Source organism: Ursus arctos, unplaced genomic scaffold (genome assembly GCF_023065955.2).
Source record: "Ursus arctos isolate Adak ecotype North America unplaced genomic scaffold, UrsArc2.0 scaffold_1, whole genome shotgun sequence".
Lineage (NCBI taxonomy): Eukaryota > Metazoa > Chordata > Mammalia > Carnivora > Ursidae > Ursus > Ursus arctos.
Genome location: NW_026622763.1, coordinates 81,477,269 through 81,494,802, shown reverse-complemented (window position 1 = coordinate 81,494,802; position 17,534 = coordinate 81,477,269). Strand labels below are relative to the sequence as shown.

The following is a 17,534-nucleotide window of genomic DNA, read 5'->3' as shown; positions in this document are numbered from 1 at the left end:
CCAAGACTGATCTCTTTGTGTTGAAAAGAGCCTCCATTTTACTCCCATTTGATGAGTGCACATCAGCGAGTACCTTCTCAGTGCTAACAGTTGAACTGAGGAGGAAAAATGATGATGAAGGCTTAGACCTAATAAAGTAGACATTTCAGGACAGATTTAGGATAGACCAACTAGTCTTCCTTGGAATTCCAAGATTGATTAATGGCTTTGTTGGTTCATTTGTTCATTCATTCAGCTGGTATGTTTTGGGTGTCTTTTCCAGGTACTGTACTAGATTCATCGATACATGCAACTAATTCTACTCTCTTGGAACTTCTATCCCAGTAGAGAAAGGTAGACAGTAGAAATGCAAACAAATAATGTAGATCTTTCCAGGACTTGGTAAATACTAAAAAACGAATAAAGCAAGGTAGTATGATGGAGAACGAATGGGGTGTTTGGGCTACTTTACCCAGGCAGATCAAAGAACACTGAATAGGTGACAATTAAGCCCAAACATACTAGATTTAAAAGGAAGCAGGTATGCAGTGACCTGGGGAGTCTGCATTTGGGGTGTGAGAATAGTGGCACAGCAGCTCTCAGAAAGGTATGAGCCTGGTGTGTTTGTGTGAATGGGTGGGGGTGGGGGGGTCAGAAATGAGGAGAACAAGGCCAGATCTTGTAGGAGCTGATGTGCCACAGCAAGGAGGTAGGCGTGATGGCAGGCCACAGAAGGATCGTCAGCAAGTAGTTTGAGCTGGAAGGGATCTGTGAGTATGGGTTCACTCATTTTGCGGAGAAGGAAGTGAACTCCCTGTACGGGTTCAGTAGTTTAGTTAGTGGGGAGGGTGGCGACAGTGTGGGGGAAAGTGGGGATCGAACCTGATTCCTAGGTCAGGTTCTTTTCCTCAAAAAAGAATGAGAGTTGAAAATCGTATCTTATCTACTTGTCTATTGCTTCTGTTCCTGGTTTCTGAAGGTCAGAGGAGAAAAAAGGAAGTAACAGAAGAGAGGGAGACACTCTCTTTGGTGAGGAAATGGTTTTTACTTCCTACCTAGGTACATATTCCCAGGGTCGCCCTGTAGCCTTTTCTAAACCTAAATGTGCCTCTCAGCTGAGAATACTGGATGTATCCCAGACAGTAAACACTGAAAGATTTCTTTTCTCAAATGAAAACCACCGAGCAGACAATTAAATATTACCTACAGCTGGATCTTAAAATACTGATGTATCCTACAAGAACTGCTGGTAGTAAATGCTTACACATCGTTCCTGATGTTCTTTGTTCTAAGAAGGGAGAATGTTTGGCTTTCGTCATACTCTTGTACTCCTGCCTGCCCAGGATTGGGATCACTGTTGACTTTTGACTGGCTTGTTTGGGAGTTACTTCATTCGTTCATTCATTCATTCATTCATTCATTCATTCATTCATTCATTCGAGAAGTGCTTGAGACAGGCCATGATTCAGGGACTATTCCAGGTTATCTGAGGAGCCTCCATTCTAGTGAAGTTTACATTTAGATGCTGGTGAGGCTGATATCCATGGAGAACCAGGGAGTTAGTTCCACAGCGTCCTGGAGAAGGATCACCATCTTCTAGAGTCTCCAACCTCCTTCTTCTCACCACCTGACTGGGCAACAGAGCCATGTGTCCATTCCTCTGAGCCTGTTCTGAGTGAGCCATTCTCACGTTTGGTCTCTACCCTTCCACTGTGATTTCACAGCAGCATAGAACTCTAGACTAGTAGGTTCCTTAGAAGTCTAGCCCATTTGCCTGGGAGAAGAGGAAACTGAACCCTCAGTGAGACATGTCACCCAGCCAGAGTCCCCTGTTATATGCAACAGGTTTATTTTACTTTGATGATTATTTGGTATTTTTTATTTACCATTTCTATGTCATTGTTACATTTGATTATATTTACTGTCTTCTTGGAAGTGCGGTGAAATAACACTAGCTAGGTAACAGCCACAACAGACATAGTGTGGGTTTCAGGTGCTGTTGTAAGCACTCGACAGTTGTCAAGTGATTGGACTCTCACACACTCCTGTGTGGCAGGTGAGGAAACCGAGGCACAGAGGGGTTACGTAACTTGCCCAACAGCGATGCAAGCTAGTAAGTAGTGTCACCTAATTTTGGACCCAGGCAGTCTGGCTCCAGGGCCAGTACTCTTAGCCCCCTGTCTTCCACCCCTCCGTGTGCACAGGGCGCTCTATTTCCTTACCCGGGGTGAGCTGCTCAGTGGCACATACACAGTCACCTTAAGTATTTTGGAAAGTTGATTATGAGTACCTCAAATTAAGTAAATGTACAACCGTCCACGGCAGGACAAGCGGGTTAGGGCTTGGTTTCGTTATATTTTTGGCTGCCATTTTACCCTGTCTGAGGAGTAGAGCAAATACCCCGCCTAGTGCTCCCCTGTTGTCCTCACCATTCCACAGTGGAAGTTCCTGAAAACTCTCTTAGATTTGAAGATATCCTTTATGATCACCAGCCATTGCCACTGAATTGTATCTGCCATGAGGGCCTCATAGGATTTGAACCTGTTGTTTTTGGGAAATTCACACTTGGAGTGTGTGTGTGTGTGTGTGTGTGTGTGTGTGAGAGAGAGAGAGAGAGAGAGAGAGAGAAGGAGTGTGTATGAGAGAGTGTGTGTGAGAGAGTAGATGCGCACACATGTGTCTGTACATTGTACACGTGTACAACTGTGCTTTGGGGTAAAAGAAGCAGTTTTTTTATGGGGGGTTAGGGGAAAGGTATATTTAATTAATCCAACTGAGAAGGATATAGCAATGTTCCAGAAGGGAGTCAATGAAATGAGTTTTGCTTTTAAAAAAAAACCTCCCAGTAGCCTGAGTCAGCCTGTTCAAGTGATTTGGGAGAGGCAGGGGAGATGATGCAATGGGTTCGGCATGTTCCCATCTTGGCCACTCAGTGCAAAGGGGCCCGGGGAGTTTGGGGAGGGTGTGTGCATGTGTGTGCGAAGTTAACGGGAGCGGGCGGGGGTTGAGTAAGAGTGGGTTGTAAAACAGGATTAATAACCCCTTGTCAGACCTTTCCTTGTTACTGTGTTTTTCAGTAATTTTGGTTTGAATGAAGGCTCTCTAGCCAATTAATGTTTATTTGTTTCCTTTGGCAAGACCCGTTGGGGGAAGGGATGAGATTGGTGAGTTTAAAATTTTTGTTTTGTTTCTGCGTTTTGGAAGAAGAGGCAAGTAATGTGAGTTTGGGTTTTCAATGAAGGCTCCCCTGCCCCCCCACCCCACCCCGTTAAGAGGCAGGAGGCAAGACATGACCAGCTGGTGCCTTGAACTGACACAGGTGCAGAGGCTGTGGGGGGTGGGGAGCCAAGAATAATTACAGGTTTCTGAAGCATCAGGCCCTGCCTGACACAAGCGCTCATCGAGAAAACTGCTCTTTATGGAAAATTAATGGTGAAGCTGAAAAACTGTCAGGGCCATTGTTGTTCTTAGGAAGCCATCACTTCTCGGAGGGGAGGCCTTCTCCCAAGGCCTTGGGCTTTGGGAGTTGCGGGGATAGCGGGCCTCCCTTCCCGAGCGAGCACTCGTAGGCACTCTCATGTATGAGGATGGGTTTTTCCTTCAGGAGCGTCTCTCCTGTATTTGTTCCTTTCTCAAACCTCATTAGCAGCCCAAATCTAGGGCTTTGCTGCAGGGTAGGATGATTTTTTTTCATTGACTGTTAAGGCATGAATTTCATTTCGTCCACGAAAGTGTAATGACCAAAGCACGGGCATCTCATGAAACTTATTTTCAAGCTATAAAGTAACAAACGGGGTTTCCTCCAGTGTGTGTCAAACCAAGCAGAGGCTTGGTTTGATAGCAGACCCAGGCATCTCCCGTGATCCCACTGTACAGGAGCAGTGCTGTCTCTTGACCACTCACAAGTTTGAATTTAGTTCTAGTCCAGCGGCCAAGTAATAGTGAGTGACTCTTCTTAAGGGCTGATGGAGGGTAGTGAAGCAATTGTGGGTAGAGGCCAGCGTGACAGACTTGGAATTGGTGTGCTGTAACAGGTAACATCTGGGGAAGCAACCCTGAACCCAGGTGAGAAGCCGTGTCAGGGCACAGGCCATCCTGTCCCTGATGGACACTTAATTTTGAGGATCACAGATACTCTGAAGGAGGAAATGCTTTTCCAAGTTGTTGAAGCCGTGGGGGACCCCAGTGCCTTCCTTCAAGGAGCGGAAGACCTGGGACCCAGCTCTGCGAAGCTTCCGTGACTGTGGAACCCACCTTAACATTTAATTGGATTGGCGTTGTTTTGGGGATTTCTTTTATGCGCTGCAAGTAAGGAACCCTTGGAAGATGAAAGGGGTATTTGAGGCCGCTTATTTCAAAGACAGCACCCACTCCCAGGCCTTTCATCTTCTGTCCTTCCTCCCCGCCCCCCCGCCTCCCCAAGGAAAAATATACAAACAAATATTTTCTTTCAATGTTAAAAATAGTTCAGAGAGGAGAGATGCTGAAGAGGTTTTGGTAGAAATTTCCCAACTTTCGTGTTTGTTTAGAATTCAGTTAATTTTCACAGCATTGTCTCTCAGAATTTACAAAGTATGAGAGGGAAATATTTAATTTGATTTCATCTCCTGCAACCAGTTGACGTGAGAAACAGAGGGAAGGAATGCGCTCTGACATCGGGGCAGTCCCGTGGCTATTGTGTGGCGTGCGGCCGTTCTGCAGTGATGTGTAATGCTGTTGCACTTCTGGGGTGTGCTAACGATGTGGGTTTGCGGTGGGTTTTTTTTTTTTTTTTTTAGCCCAATAGCTAAAATATGCAGGAAGAGATTCTCACTTATCCTGTATAATTACTTACCTGTATTTTCTAGACAAAATCATTCTCTCCTAATCTTCCACCCTCATATTTCTGGGCAATGAAAGTCAAGAAAACGTGAATATTTGTTTAAAAGGAATCACTTTTTGAGTCTTACACAGTTGATTCTTGTCACTGGCTCTACACAGTCTCTGTCCTGAGTTAGACTTAGTTTTATATTCTCTTCCTCAAACCCACTTTGAAATGTTGAATCCCAGGAAGACGGGCAATAACGTTCAACTACTTGGTGTCTGAGGTTCTCCCATGGGCTTAACTGAACTTATTAATCATAACCTTGGTGCTTCTTTTTTTTTAATTTTTATTTATTTATTTGACAGAGACAGCGAGAGAGGGAACACACAAGTAGGGTGAGTGGGAGAGGGAGAAGCAGGCTTCCCACTGAGCAGGGAGCCGGATGTGGGGCTCGATCCCAGGACTCTGGGATCATGACCTGAGCTGAAGGCAGATGCTTCATGACTGAGCCACCCAGGTGCCCCTACCTTGGTGCTTCTTACCTGTCCTCTCACTCCTGAGAAAAATGGCACCACAGCTCTCTGACCATGCTGTCTGCTTCCTTTCCCATCTTTCAACTCTGACCTCATCTTAAAAGACTAGAAGCGTGTCCGAGCCATTGCATCATATCATCTTTAAAGGGGAAAAAAAACCCCAGATTCCCATAAATACCAATCTTTGCAATCCTATAGAATTGGTTTCAGGAGTCAGAGGAATAAAGATTTTGCTAAAAAGTGTGTAGTATACATATATCTAATAAGGAGTTAGGAGGAAAATAGAGTATTTTAGAAGATCATTTTTAAAAGGAAGCTCAGATTTCCCTATCAGTAGCTTGTTTTGTGTCACTTTGTATTTCCATTCTAGGATGTGTGTGGAGATTTCAAAGTACAAAAAAGTAATTAAGCTTTGGGCCAATCCCAGGAGAAAAGTAAGGGATTCATCTCCCTGTTTCTGTTCCTCATGCTCTGTGGGGACGGTGGCACCATGGTTAATAGCACGTGACAAAACCACACATAATAAATGTCAGGAAGGGGCTCCCATGGGCAGCCAAGTGCAGTCACCTGTGCGTGCCGTTACCTGGGTGAGCATTCTTTCTGGGAACTAGAGTTCACCCCTTCCTTGCTAGAAGCCTCCTCATCATCACCATCATTGCTGTCACCTTTGTCATCATCATCATCATTATTAGGTCCAGGTGTGATCAGAAGAACATGACTTTGCAAGTTTCTATAATGTGGAAAACTGTATTTTCTCTTATTTTTGCATTTATGTTCTTTCCCCAATTCGCTTTAGATCTTTGCCATTTTAACTCTTGGATCTTTTAGGTGAATGAAATAGGTAGAATGATTGGGATTCAAGGGTAGCTGGCTAAAGGGACCACAGATGACTGATAATTGATTATAAACATAGGTAGTAGTAGGTGGCATTTTATTTCATTGACTATATTATTCCAGAAAAAAAATCATTCACAAATGCAATTTCTTTTCTCTTTATTGTTTTTGATTCACCAACCTGAGTACTTACGGATCCAAAGATGCCAAGTAATTAATCATAATTATGCAGTAATGAGTGATGGCAAAAATATTGGACCAATGGCTTTGTCTTATGTTCAAATTAAAAGACACAGAAATGAAAACAAGAACTTTTTATGTTCTAGACACTTGGTTTATAAAGGGATGGTATTGAGGAGACTGGACTAGAATGTGCCCAAATGAACATGGATGTAGTTATGGGTGGGGTTATGAATGGGGGTTGTGAAGCAATTATAGCTCATTCTTTTGGAAGGTTCTAACTCTTGCAACTTTGCACCACTTTAAACAGTGAACTATCTTTGCCATCTGAGATAATAGAGGTAGAAGTTTTGTTCTAAAAGATTATTTTTAGGGGCGCCTGGGTGGCTCAGTCATTAAGTGTCTGCCTTCAGCTCAGGGCCTGATACCAGGGTCCTGGGATCGAGCCCCACATCAGGCTCCTCCGCTATGAGCCTGCTTCTTCCTCTCCCACTCCCCCTGCTTGTGTTCCCTCTCTCGCTGGCTGTCTCTCTCTCTGTCAAATAAATAAAATAAAATCTTTTAAAAAAATAAATAAATAAAAATAAAAGATTTTTTTTATTGTTTGAGTACCCACATGGCATAAGGAGTATGATCATTGCTTTTAAGAAGATTATAATTTTTAAAAATTAATTTCTTAAATTTTTTTCTTCTTATTGAGAAATAATTGGCATATATCACTGTGTAAGTTTAAGGTATGCAGCATGATGGTTTGACTTACAAATATTGTGAAATGATTAGCACAATAGGTTGACCCAACATCCATCTTCTCATATAGATAAAATAAAAAGAAAGAAAAAAAAAGAAAAAAATTGTTGTCCTTATGATGAGAATCTTTAGAATGTACTCTCTTAACAACTGTTCTATTATCACACAGCAGTGTTAGCTATAGTCATCATGTTGTACATTACATCCCTAGTTCTTATGTATCTTGTAACTGGAAGTTTGTACCTTTTGACCACCCTTTCCAATATCCTCTCCCCCACCCCTCCCCCACCTCTGGTAACAGATTTTATCACTTTTTCTATGAGTTTTGTTTTTGTTTGTTTTTATATTCCACATATAAGTGAGATCATACAGCTTATTTCTTCCTCTGTCCGACTTATTTCACTAAGCATAATTCTTTCAAGGTCCACCCATGTTGTCACAAATGGTAGGATTTCCTTGTTTTTTAAGGGCTAAATAATATTCCATTGTATATATATTCTACAACTTCTTTATCCATTCATCCAGTAATGGACACTTAGGTTGTTTCCATATCTCAGCTATTGTAAATAACGCTGCTATGAACATGGGGGTGCAGATATCTTTTTGACTTAGTGTTTTTGTTTCCTTTGGATACATTCCCAGAAATGGAATTGCTGGATCATATGGTAGTCCTATTTTTAATTTTTTGAGGCTCCTCCATACTGTTTTTTATAGTGTCTGCACCAATTTACAATCCACCAGCAGTGCACAAGGGTTCCCTTTTCTCTGCATTCATGCCAGCATTTGTTATCTCTTGTCTTTTTGATGATGGCCATTCTAGAAGGAAACTTAGGAATAAAACTCCTTGACATGGGTCTTGGCAATGATTTTTTTGGATATGACACCTAAGCAGAAGCAACAAAATAAAAAATAAACAAGTGGGACTACATCAACCAAAAAACTTCTGCACAGGAAAAGAAATCATCAACAAAGTGAAAAGAAAACTTGCAGAGTGGGGAAAGAATATTTGCAAACCATGCTTCTTATAAGGAGTTAGTACCCCAAATACATAAAGAACTTCTACAACTCAATTGCAAGGAAACAAATGACCCAGTTAAAAAATGGGCAAAGGACCTGAATAGGTGAACAGGTCCATGAAAAGATGCTCAACATCACTAGTCATTAGGAAAATGCAACTAAAACCACAAGGAGATTATAATCTTAATAAACCAGGCATACTACCAATCTATGGACTCATAGATTCATTTTGGAGATAACTGTTTAATTGTCCAGGATTGAGGAGGTGTGTCTTTCAACAATTGGCAGTCAGCATATTTTCTTAACTCCATTTTTTTTTCTAGACCAAGCTTCCTGAAGCAGATAGACTTTATGTTGAACTCTGAATAAAACAATGATTAGTGGGAGGGGAGATGAAAGATTGTGTGAAGTGTATGAACACAAGGGAAAGTAAAGAGTGGACAAATGGGTAAAGGAAACCTTCAGAGGAGGGTTGGAGGGGAAACAGCAAAAGTAACTGGAGATGTTTGCAGTCCTGAACGGCAAATTTCATCTAATTTATGAAGAGAGAAGGACAGGTTTAATGAAAACCATTTGGTAACCTTGGCATCATCATGCCCATATATGGCCAAATTTCTTACATATTTCTTGATCCCATGAAAGTAACTATCTCTTGCCAACATTGGGGAGATTTTGGTGATCTTAATTTGTGCTACAAGACTTGGGTTATCCTGTTCTCTGTCAATTTCTGCCCCTGGAACCTGTCATAGAAGTAGTAGGCATGGCAGTAATAGGTTTGAATTTTTTTCTTTTTTAACTAGGTCTTGGATTATCACTTTTATTTTTTTGTTTTTTTAAAGATTGTATTTATTTATTTGTCAGAGAGAGAGAGAGCACAAGCAGGGAGAGTGGCAGGCAGAGGGAGAAGCAGGCTCCCTGTTAAGCAAGGAGCCCGATGCGGGACTCTATCCCAGGACCCTGGGATCATGACCTGAGCCAGAGGCAGACGCTTAACCAACTGAGTCAGCCAGACATCCCGGACTATCACTTTTAATAAGCATGTTCAACAAGTAATATGAACAAAATAGAGTAGTAAAAAAGATTGTAGGATGATCATTTCAAAACCAATTTCAGGTGATACTTCTTAGGAAACTAGGAGAAGCCACACATTTCAAAGTTGCGATGTTGGAGAATCTTCACAAAGCTCATTTGTACCTCATAAATAGTAAGAAAATCGCTCTGCACTTGGGCACATTCCCTTCCCATTGCTGACTGTAATGGATTTTTGAGGGGGTGGAGGTTGATCCAATGGCTCAATTCTTAAGTTGTATTGTTAGGTCAGGTTGAGGGAAGCCTCATATCTCCAAGGTGAAATATTGGCAAGGCATAATTTATGTAATTAAATTGACATCTGCGGACTTTGAGTTGAAGTTTGCTGGCTAGAGTGTCATTGACAGAGAATAAATCTCTGGTTCTGGTAGCTAAACAAATATTTGAACTTTATATGCAAATCTACAATCTGGAGACACTTCTAATTTGCTAAAGGTTGTTTCTTCCTCTCTCTCTCTTGAAATTATTTGGACTTACAGAAAAGTTGCAAAAATTGTAGAGTTCCTGTATACTCTTTGCCCAGTTTCCTCTAATGTTACATGACCATAGTACAATGATCAGAATCAGGAAATTACTATTGATACAATGCCATTAGCTAATCTGTACACTTTATTTGAATTAAATTGTTTTTCCCATGGAGTGTCTTTTTTCTTTTCAAAATCCATTGCATTTAGTTATCGTATCTCCTTAGTCTCCTCCGATCTGGGACAGCTTCTTGGTCTCCTTTGTACTTTATGATCTTGATTTTTTTAAAAAGATTTATTTATTTTTAGAGAGAGAGAGAGAGGGCACAAGTGGGAGGAGAGGGAGAAGGAGAGAGACTCTCAAGAAGACTCCACACAGAGCACGGAGCCCAACGGAGGGCTTGATCTCATGACCCTGAGATCACGACCTGAGCTGAAACCAAGAGTCGGATGCTTAACTGACTGCACCACCCAGGTGCCATGATCTCGATATTTTTCAAGAATACTAGCCAGTTATTTTGTAGAATGGCCCTCCATTTGGATTGTTCTGATGTTTTCTCATGATTATATTGAGGTTATGTATTTTGGGCAGGATTGGTGTAGAATAGTTTTGTGCCCTTTTCAGCCTGTCATACCAGGGTATATGATATCAGTATGTCTTATTACAGGTGCTGCTAACTTGGATCATATATTTAAAGTGGTGCATGCTAGGCTTCTCCACTGTAAAATTATTGTTTTGTCTTTATAGTTAACTAATATCTCGTTGGGGGGGATACTTTGAGACTAGGTAAATATCTTGTTTTTCATTATACTTTCATGTACTAATTTTAGCATCCATTGGTGATTCTTGCCTGTAGTCATTATTACTTTTTTGTTTGCCTAATGGTGATTTTCTATTTCCATCATCCCATGTATATTTATGAATTATAATTTTACTGTAAGGAGAAGCTAACCCTCTCCATTTGTTTATTGATTCAACTATTTATTTATATCACTATGGATATATAGATATTAATTTTATTCCATGAATTAAAATCCATTATCACTATTCATTTCTGTGGCTCAAATTGTCCAGATTTGGTCATTAAGAGCTCCTTCAAATTGGCTCCTGATTTTTTTTTTAAAGATTTTATTTATTTATTTGACACAGAGAGACAGCCAGCGAGAGAGGGAACACAAGCAGGGGGAGTGGGAGGGGAAGAAGCAGGCTCCTAGTGGAGGAGCCTGATGTGGGACTCGATCCCAGAATGCTGGAATCACACCCTGAGCCGAAGGCAGACGCTTAACGACTGAGCCACCCAGGCACCCCTGGCTCCTAATTTTTGACATAGCTCTATCACTTTATGAACACTTCCTTACCTTCTAGTACCACAAGATATTCTAGACTTATCTTTTATTTTCTTTGCCCCAGACTTTGAATCAACTATTTCTCCAAGGTGCCCTGGTTTCCCTTTATTAGATGATGATATTTAGAAACCAAGATCTGTATTCTGGGTGTGCTTACTGCTACTGGGGTGTCTTTCTTGTAGACTCTTCCTAAAGACAGAGCTAGGAAATATATGTATGTATACTCACAGGCACACATACATAATTATTTCTATATATACCTCTCTGTGTGTATGTATTAATATCTATAAGTAACTACCTCAAATACTAATTAAACATCATAGGCATTTCTTAAGGGAGTTCTTATAATCATTAAAGAAAACATTGGAGTTAAACTCTCTCTTTGGCTTAGAAATAATCTAACATTAAAATTCTCTTCATTCTTGACATTTTAATTTCCAGCACTCCTGATGAGTTTCTGATTCACAAAATCTTCTCCTCTATCTAAGTAGAATATTACAAGAAGTGGATTTCTCAAGATAAAAACCATTCCAAAATGAGTACTTAGGGCTATCCAGCACATCCTGATGGGTACCCATGCCTCTAATTCTCAGATGGAATAAGAATGCCCCGTATTAGGGTTGCAAGTGATAGCTGCTCTTAAGTGGGCTAGCATTTCCCACACTTTAGTAGATGTGTCTCTATCTTTAGATCATTGGTGTGACCTGTGTGCTCCTGGGATTTAAACTAGGGCATGCTGGGTAGGTTATTTTTTAACCTTCCCAGAAAAGTATGTAAATGTGTTTAGAATCTCTCTGTTTCCTAGAACTCTGAATATGAAGAGGTCTGAGCTTCCTAACGATCACAACAATTTCTCAGTGGCTTTCAAAATCTTTGAGCTAGAAACTATGTAAGAAGGCATGACATACAAAAACTCTATCAAAAGACAGCAGTGACTAGGTTGTGCAATAGTCTTTGCGTGTGAGGCAGGGAACTGCCTCAAGGACAACTTATAACCCATGATTCAGCTGATTTTTACCTGAAACATATCTATGTCTCAAAGACCTGGTTCTGCCCTTTGGGCAAAGCTAAAGAAGCATTACAGTTGGGTCCAGAAGACATGTATTGGTGATCATTTCTAAGATTGCTAGCCTCAGCATCGTCCAGGCTAGGGGGTCAGAAGATGACTTTCATGGAATGGAGGAGTTAGAATAATCAAAGTAATAGTATAAAGTTGATTTTGTCTTTGTTTGATAGACATTATGTACCTGTTGGGTGCCAGGCACTGTGCTTGGTAGATGAGGGTTTTAAAAGGCAAGGGGAGCTTTAGGAGTAAGATCTTATAATTCAGAAGTGAATTGACTAGAGCTAAGCCTGAGGGTTTCAATATTGGAGAGAAGTAAATGACAATTTCTAGCAATGGGATGGAAAAAGGAAAGGGAAAATTTTTGAGACATGGGATTCAGAAAGCAGCAACTGAGGATAATGTAAATTTCTAGACCTGAGAAGGTGGTAGTGTTGGTTTCAAATATAAAGTGGTGGGAAGCTACCCAGCCAGAGCAATTATTTAATCAATACATAAAATAGAATCAAAACTGACTTTTCCAATAAGCTTTCCTTGATGAATACCTTCATATTATAGAGTGTAGACGTCATTGTCCACTCATCCCCTCAGAACTCATCAACACACTGTATAGTATGTTATTTGGTATCACTTTGCTTTGTAAATTCATGTCATTTTTAGCTTGTAATTATTCATTCTGCACCTACATCACATGGATCTATTCATATCTTCTCTTTCCAACACACAGAAAGCCTTACACCTTGCTGTGAACACAGTAGTTGAACAAAAATGTGTGACATGAGTGTTGAATGAAGATTACAATCATTCATTTATTTATGCTATTAAAAGTTAAAAGCGAAACCCAAAGTTGATTCATAGTTAAAGATCTGCTTTTCTTATTCATTAATGCAGAGCTTTGCCATAAGGCTGATTGAAAACCAATCTTCTGGTAACTAGACTTACTGTGATGATCCTTTTGCAGTGTATACAAATATGGAATCATTATGTTGTATACCTGAAAATATAATGAAAATCAATAAAAAATAATAATAACAAAAAATAAACAGAAGACATAAGACAAATAAATATATAACCAGTGGGAGAATATAAACAATAAAGATTTTGAAGGTCAAAGTATATAAGGTGGTATTGGATACTCTGGCAAATAGGAAAGAAAACTTCGCAGGTAGAATTTGAGTTATTCAGAGAGTAGGAGTGCAATGAGACAAGAAGGGTAGGAGGAGTTGGGCCCTTTGTCATAAGGATACGGATGGGGTTTGGCCGCCATGAAGGGCAGGCTGGCAGAGAATACCAAAGGCAGTGACCATCAGTGCCCGTCAATGGATTCTGATCTAGAGGTTAAGTGCTAACCCTAGGTAGGCAGCTAGAACCTTGTCAAAATAGTGAGCATGGAATGGTTATCACATGCAGTCTAAGAAAAACAGGTGAAATGCTGACATATGAACATGTAGCACAATCTACACAAAATCTAGAAAAACAGCTCTGAAACTCCATGGTTCTATGATTCTATATCTGGGAAAATGTAAACCCCATTGATAGTGCATCTCTATTAGAAATTTATGGGAGAATAAATGGGATAAGAAAGAGAAAACAAAAGCAGTCTTTTGAAATGTCACCAAACTAAAATCTTTAACAGATACAACACAACTAGGTATATCATTAAAATATATTCTTAACAGAATAAAAGCCTAGGATCCAAACATGGGTTGAAATCAAAGATGCTCTACTAGCGAGGCGGTAAGTTAGGAGCTAGTCTCATTTTAATTTTGCCATCAGTGTTTCTTTGTTGAAGCCCAGAAGCCAGAGCAAATTGAGCTGATGGTGCAAGTTAGCACCATGGTTTTACACAAGATTCTGGGAAAGTAGGATTCTTAAGTGAAGAGAGCTTTTCGACTATAAACTTAACTATCCACTTTTGCCATAAGAGTGCTTCCATCATGTGACAAAGAACACCATGGATGAAGATGTGTTGCAACTCTGAACTTTTCCCTTCTTTTTCTCTATTTCTTTACCAGGTGAAAGCTTTATGTTGAAATATATTGGGTCCTATCTTTAGCAAATCAAATAGCTGTGTTTGAACTTACTTTTATCACATAGAGATGCTAAACCATTGTAATCAGACTTAATCTCCTTGCCACAAAATAGGTAGCAATTGTATTTTGAATAACTTGCTGTAAACCATGGGAGTTTTGTCTTGTATATCAAAGGTTTTGTGAGAGGCATTCTTTATTTTTTTTATAATAATTTTTTATTCTGTTAGTCACCATACCGTATATCCTTAGTTTTTGATGTAGTGTTCCATGATTCATTATTTGCATATAACACCCAGTGCACCATGCAATATGTGCCCTTCTTAATACCCATCACCAGCCTATCCCAGTCCCCCACTCCCCACCCCTCTGAAGCCCTCAGTTTGTTTCCCAGAGTCCATGGTCTCTCATGGTTCATTCCCCCTTCTGTTTACTCCCCCTTCATTCTTCCCTTCCTTCTCCTACCTATCTCCCTGCTATTTCTTATGTTCCATAAATGAGTGAAACCATATGATAATTGTCTTTCTCTGCTTGACTTATTTCACTTAGCATTATCTCCTCCAGTCCCGTCCATGTTGCTGTAAATGTTGGGTAAACGTTCTTTCTAATGGCTGAGTAAGATTCCATTGTATATATGGACCACATCTTCTTAATCCAGTCATCTGTTGAAGGGCATCTCAGCTCCTTCCACAATTTAGCTATTGTGGACAATGCTGCGATGAACATTGGGGTGCATATAGCCCTTCTCTTCACTATGTCTGTATCTTTGGGGTAAATACCCAGTAGTGTAATTGCTGGATCATAGGGTAGCTCTATTTTTCTTTAGAACAGTATCCATTCCTGCTGGTTAGGGAATCCAAGACAGAGCTTGCTGTTGGCTGATTGTGGCTGAGGTCACCTTGTTGCTGGGGCGGGCATGGTTTGTTCTTCAGAGCAAGTCGGAAAATTGACTGATTTTTGTGACTAGCACAGGTCTATTTGAAAAATGAAGTTGGACTATGGGAAGTCTTGTTCTGGTATGAAAACTTTGTCTGTTTCTACTTGCTTCTTGCTTATGTGGGAACTCCCAGTGATGCTTGAAGCATCTCACCTGCTGACTTGGGTTGTGGGACAGAAGACCATTTTCACATTGAATGTTCTCTGGGATCTTGATGGTGTGAGATAGCCTTCTGGGCCTCTAGTTCCCCTTCATTAAACTTGCATGATATGACCCTTATGAACCCTTCAGAAGTATTCAGGGACTAAATAACAAGGTCAGACCTTTCACTGAGAGAATTACAGACTCCAGCCACAAAACCATTCCGTGTGTCTTCCTGCCTGTCAACATGTGGCCTCATGGTGTTCTTTGCCTCTGATGGCTGTTTCTCTCCCTCCCTCCTTGCCCTCTGCAGACATGCCTTGAATTGGAACGCTACCTACAGACAGAGCCTAGGAGGATCTCGGAGACCTTCGGTGAGGACTTGGACTGTTTCCTCCATGCTTCTCCTCCCCCGTGCATTGAGGAAAGCTTCCGGCGCTTGGACCCGCTGCTGCTCCCTGTGGAAGCCACCATCTGCGAGAAGAGCTCGGCAGTGGACATTCTACTCTCTCGGGACAAGTTGCTATCTGAGACCTGCCTCAGCCTCCAGCCGACCAGCTCCTCTCTAGACAGCTACACAGCCGTCAACCAGGCCCAGCTCAACGCAGTGACCTCATTAACGCCCCCATCGTCCCCTGAGCTCAGCCGCCATCTGGTCAAAACCTCACAGACTCTCTCAGCCGTGGATGGCACGGTGACGTTGAAACTGGTGGCCAAGAAGGCTGCGCTCGGCTCAGTCAAGGTGGGAGGGGTGGCAACGGCAGCGGCGGCCGTGGCGGCAGCTGGGACAGTTAAGAGCGGACAGAGCGACAGCGAGCAAGGAGGGGTGGGGGCCGAGGCATGCCCCGAAAACAAGAAGAGGGTTCACCGCTGTCAGTTTAACGGGTGCCGAAAAGTTTATACAAAAAGTTCCCACCTAAAGGCCCACCAGAGGACTCACACAGGTAGTGGTACAAGTTGGCCGCACGTGGTTTCTTCTTCTTCTCCTTCCTCCTTTAGCCTCGCGGTGGGAAGGGCTCCCGTGTCCCGAGGAGTGGCATCGTGCTGACTCGGAGGTGGCAGCCAGGCGGGAGGGCTGGGGAGGGGCAGCAGAGGGACGCACGTGTGACCTTGAGCGCTCTGGGGGCCCCGGGCACAGGCAGTGGGCTTGTCGCTCGCTGGCTGTGCCATCCTTTCAGAGGCAAGGCCAACCACGGGGTAGAATGACACAGCTCCAAGGGTGCCTGATGGGGCTCCGGCGCTGTGACTCACAGCCGTACACCGTACACACGCTTGTCACCTCCCTGACACTTTCCATTGTTTTATGAGTGTCGCTCTGCAGTTTTGAGCAACATTGGAATCTGAGGAGGCCCGTTTGAAAGAACTCACAGTTAAGGTAGTCCGGGTGTCCCTGTTCACTCTTTTCCCAGCATCCCTGATTTTTCATCAAAGTCACCAACAGCAGGAGGGTTTCAGAGTTCATTAGATGTGATCATTCTATAATTAATTGGCATCTCCTCTTTTGCATTGTTCTCTGGCGCGTGCTTTATGGAGAGATGGCAGAATTGCTTTTTAATGAGCTTGTTACTGAGAAGTTGCTAAAGTGATTACATTGCTATGTGTGTGGTAAGGGAGAGTGGGGACCGACGGGGACTGTATATTTTACTCAGGACTTCTGCAGGGATTCCCAGGAATCATACTGATCTTTGGAGCAATGGGATAATTTGGAAGAGTGGAGTTTATAGAGAAAAGAGTGAGATTGGCATTTTCCTTGAAACTGGTCTTTGTTCTGTGCTTTGAAGTACAAGCTTAGGGCTGGTGTTTCTTCTTGGTGTTAGCATCCTAGGAGCAATTACCGTCACGGGTGGTTTTTAAATGAGTCCCGACTGTGTTGCCTGTATGGTTTTGCATACTGCTTGCACAGTACAGCTGAATTAGGGAGAAGCTCCGGAAGAATAAGCAGCAGAGTAAGAGTGCAGTCCAAAAGAAATGGGTGATTGGATTTGAGCCAGGAGAAGTGGCTGCTGAGAGTTGTTTTTGGTCTCATGGCTTGTCCTCCTGGTGCTCTGTGGTGAGTTTCGGTCTGTGCCAGCCAAGGAAGTGTGCAGTGCAAAGCTCATTGGCTGGAAAATCGGAAAAACCTGGGTTCTAGTTCTAACTCTGCCACTAACTAGCTCTGTGACCTTGAGAGTGTCCCTTTACTTCACTGGGCCTCATCTTCCATATCTGTCAAGCCAACTGGCTTTACAGTGCCTTTCAGCTCTAATGCTGTGGGGTGTGGGAGCATGAAATATCTTTGTGCGGTACAGAAGCACTTTCCTAAAGTGAAATGCGTAAAATGTGTCTCAAAGAAATCGCCATTTTGAACCTCAAAGTCAGTCCCATGCACA

At 42.0% G+C, this 17,534-nt stretch overlaps 1 protein-coding gene across 2 annotated transcripts in view; it reads left to right on the top strand.

The window, feature by feature from the left end:
* KLF7 (KLF transcription factor 7) overlaps positions 1-17,534 on the top strand; it is an 87,393-nt gene that overhangs the window by 28,902 nt on the left and 40,957 nt on the right. For both annotated transcript variants that reach the window (XM_057304337.1, XM_026492093.4), the window contains one exon: positions 15,479-16,109. In XM_057304337.1, the coding sequence (XP_057160320.1) occupies positions 15,479-16,109 (631 nt within the window). The remainder of the gene's footprint in view (positions 1-15,478; positions 16,110-17,534) is intronic.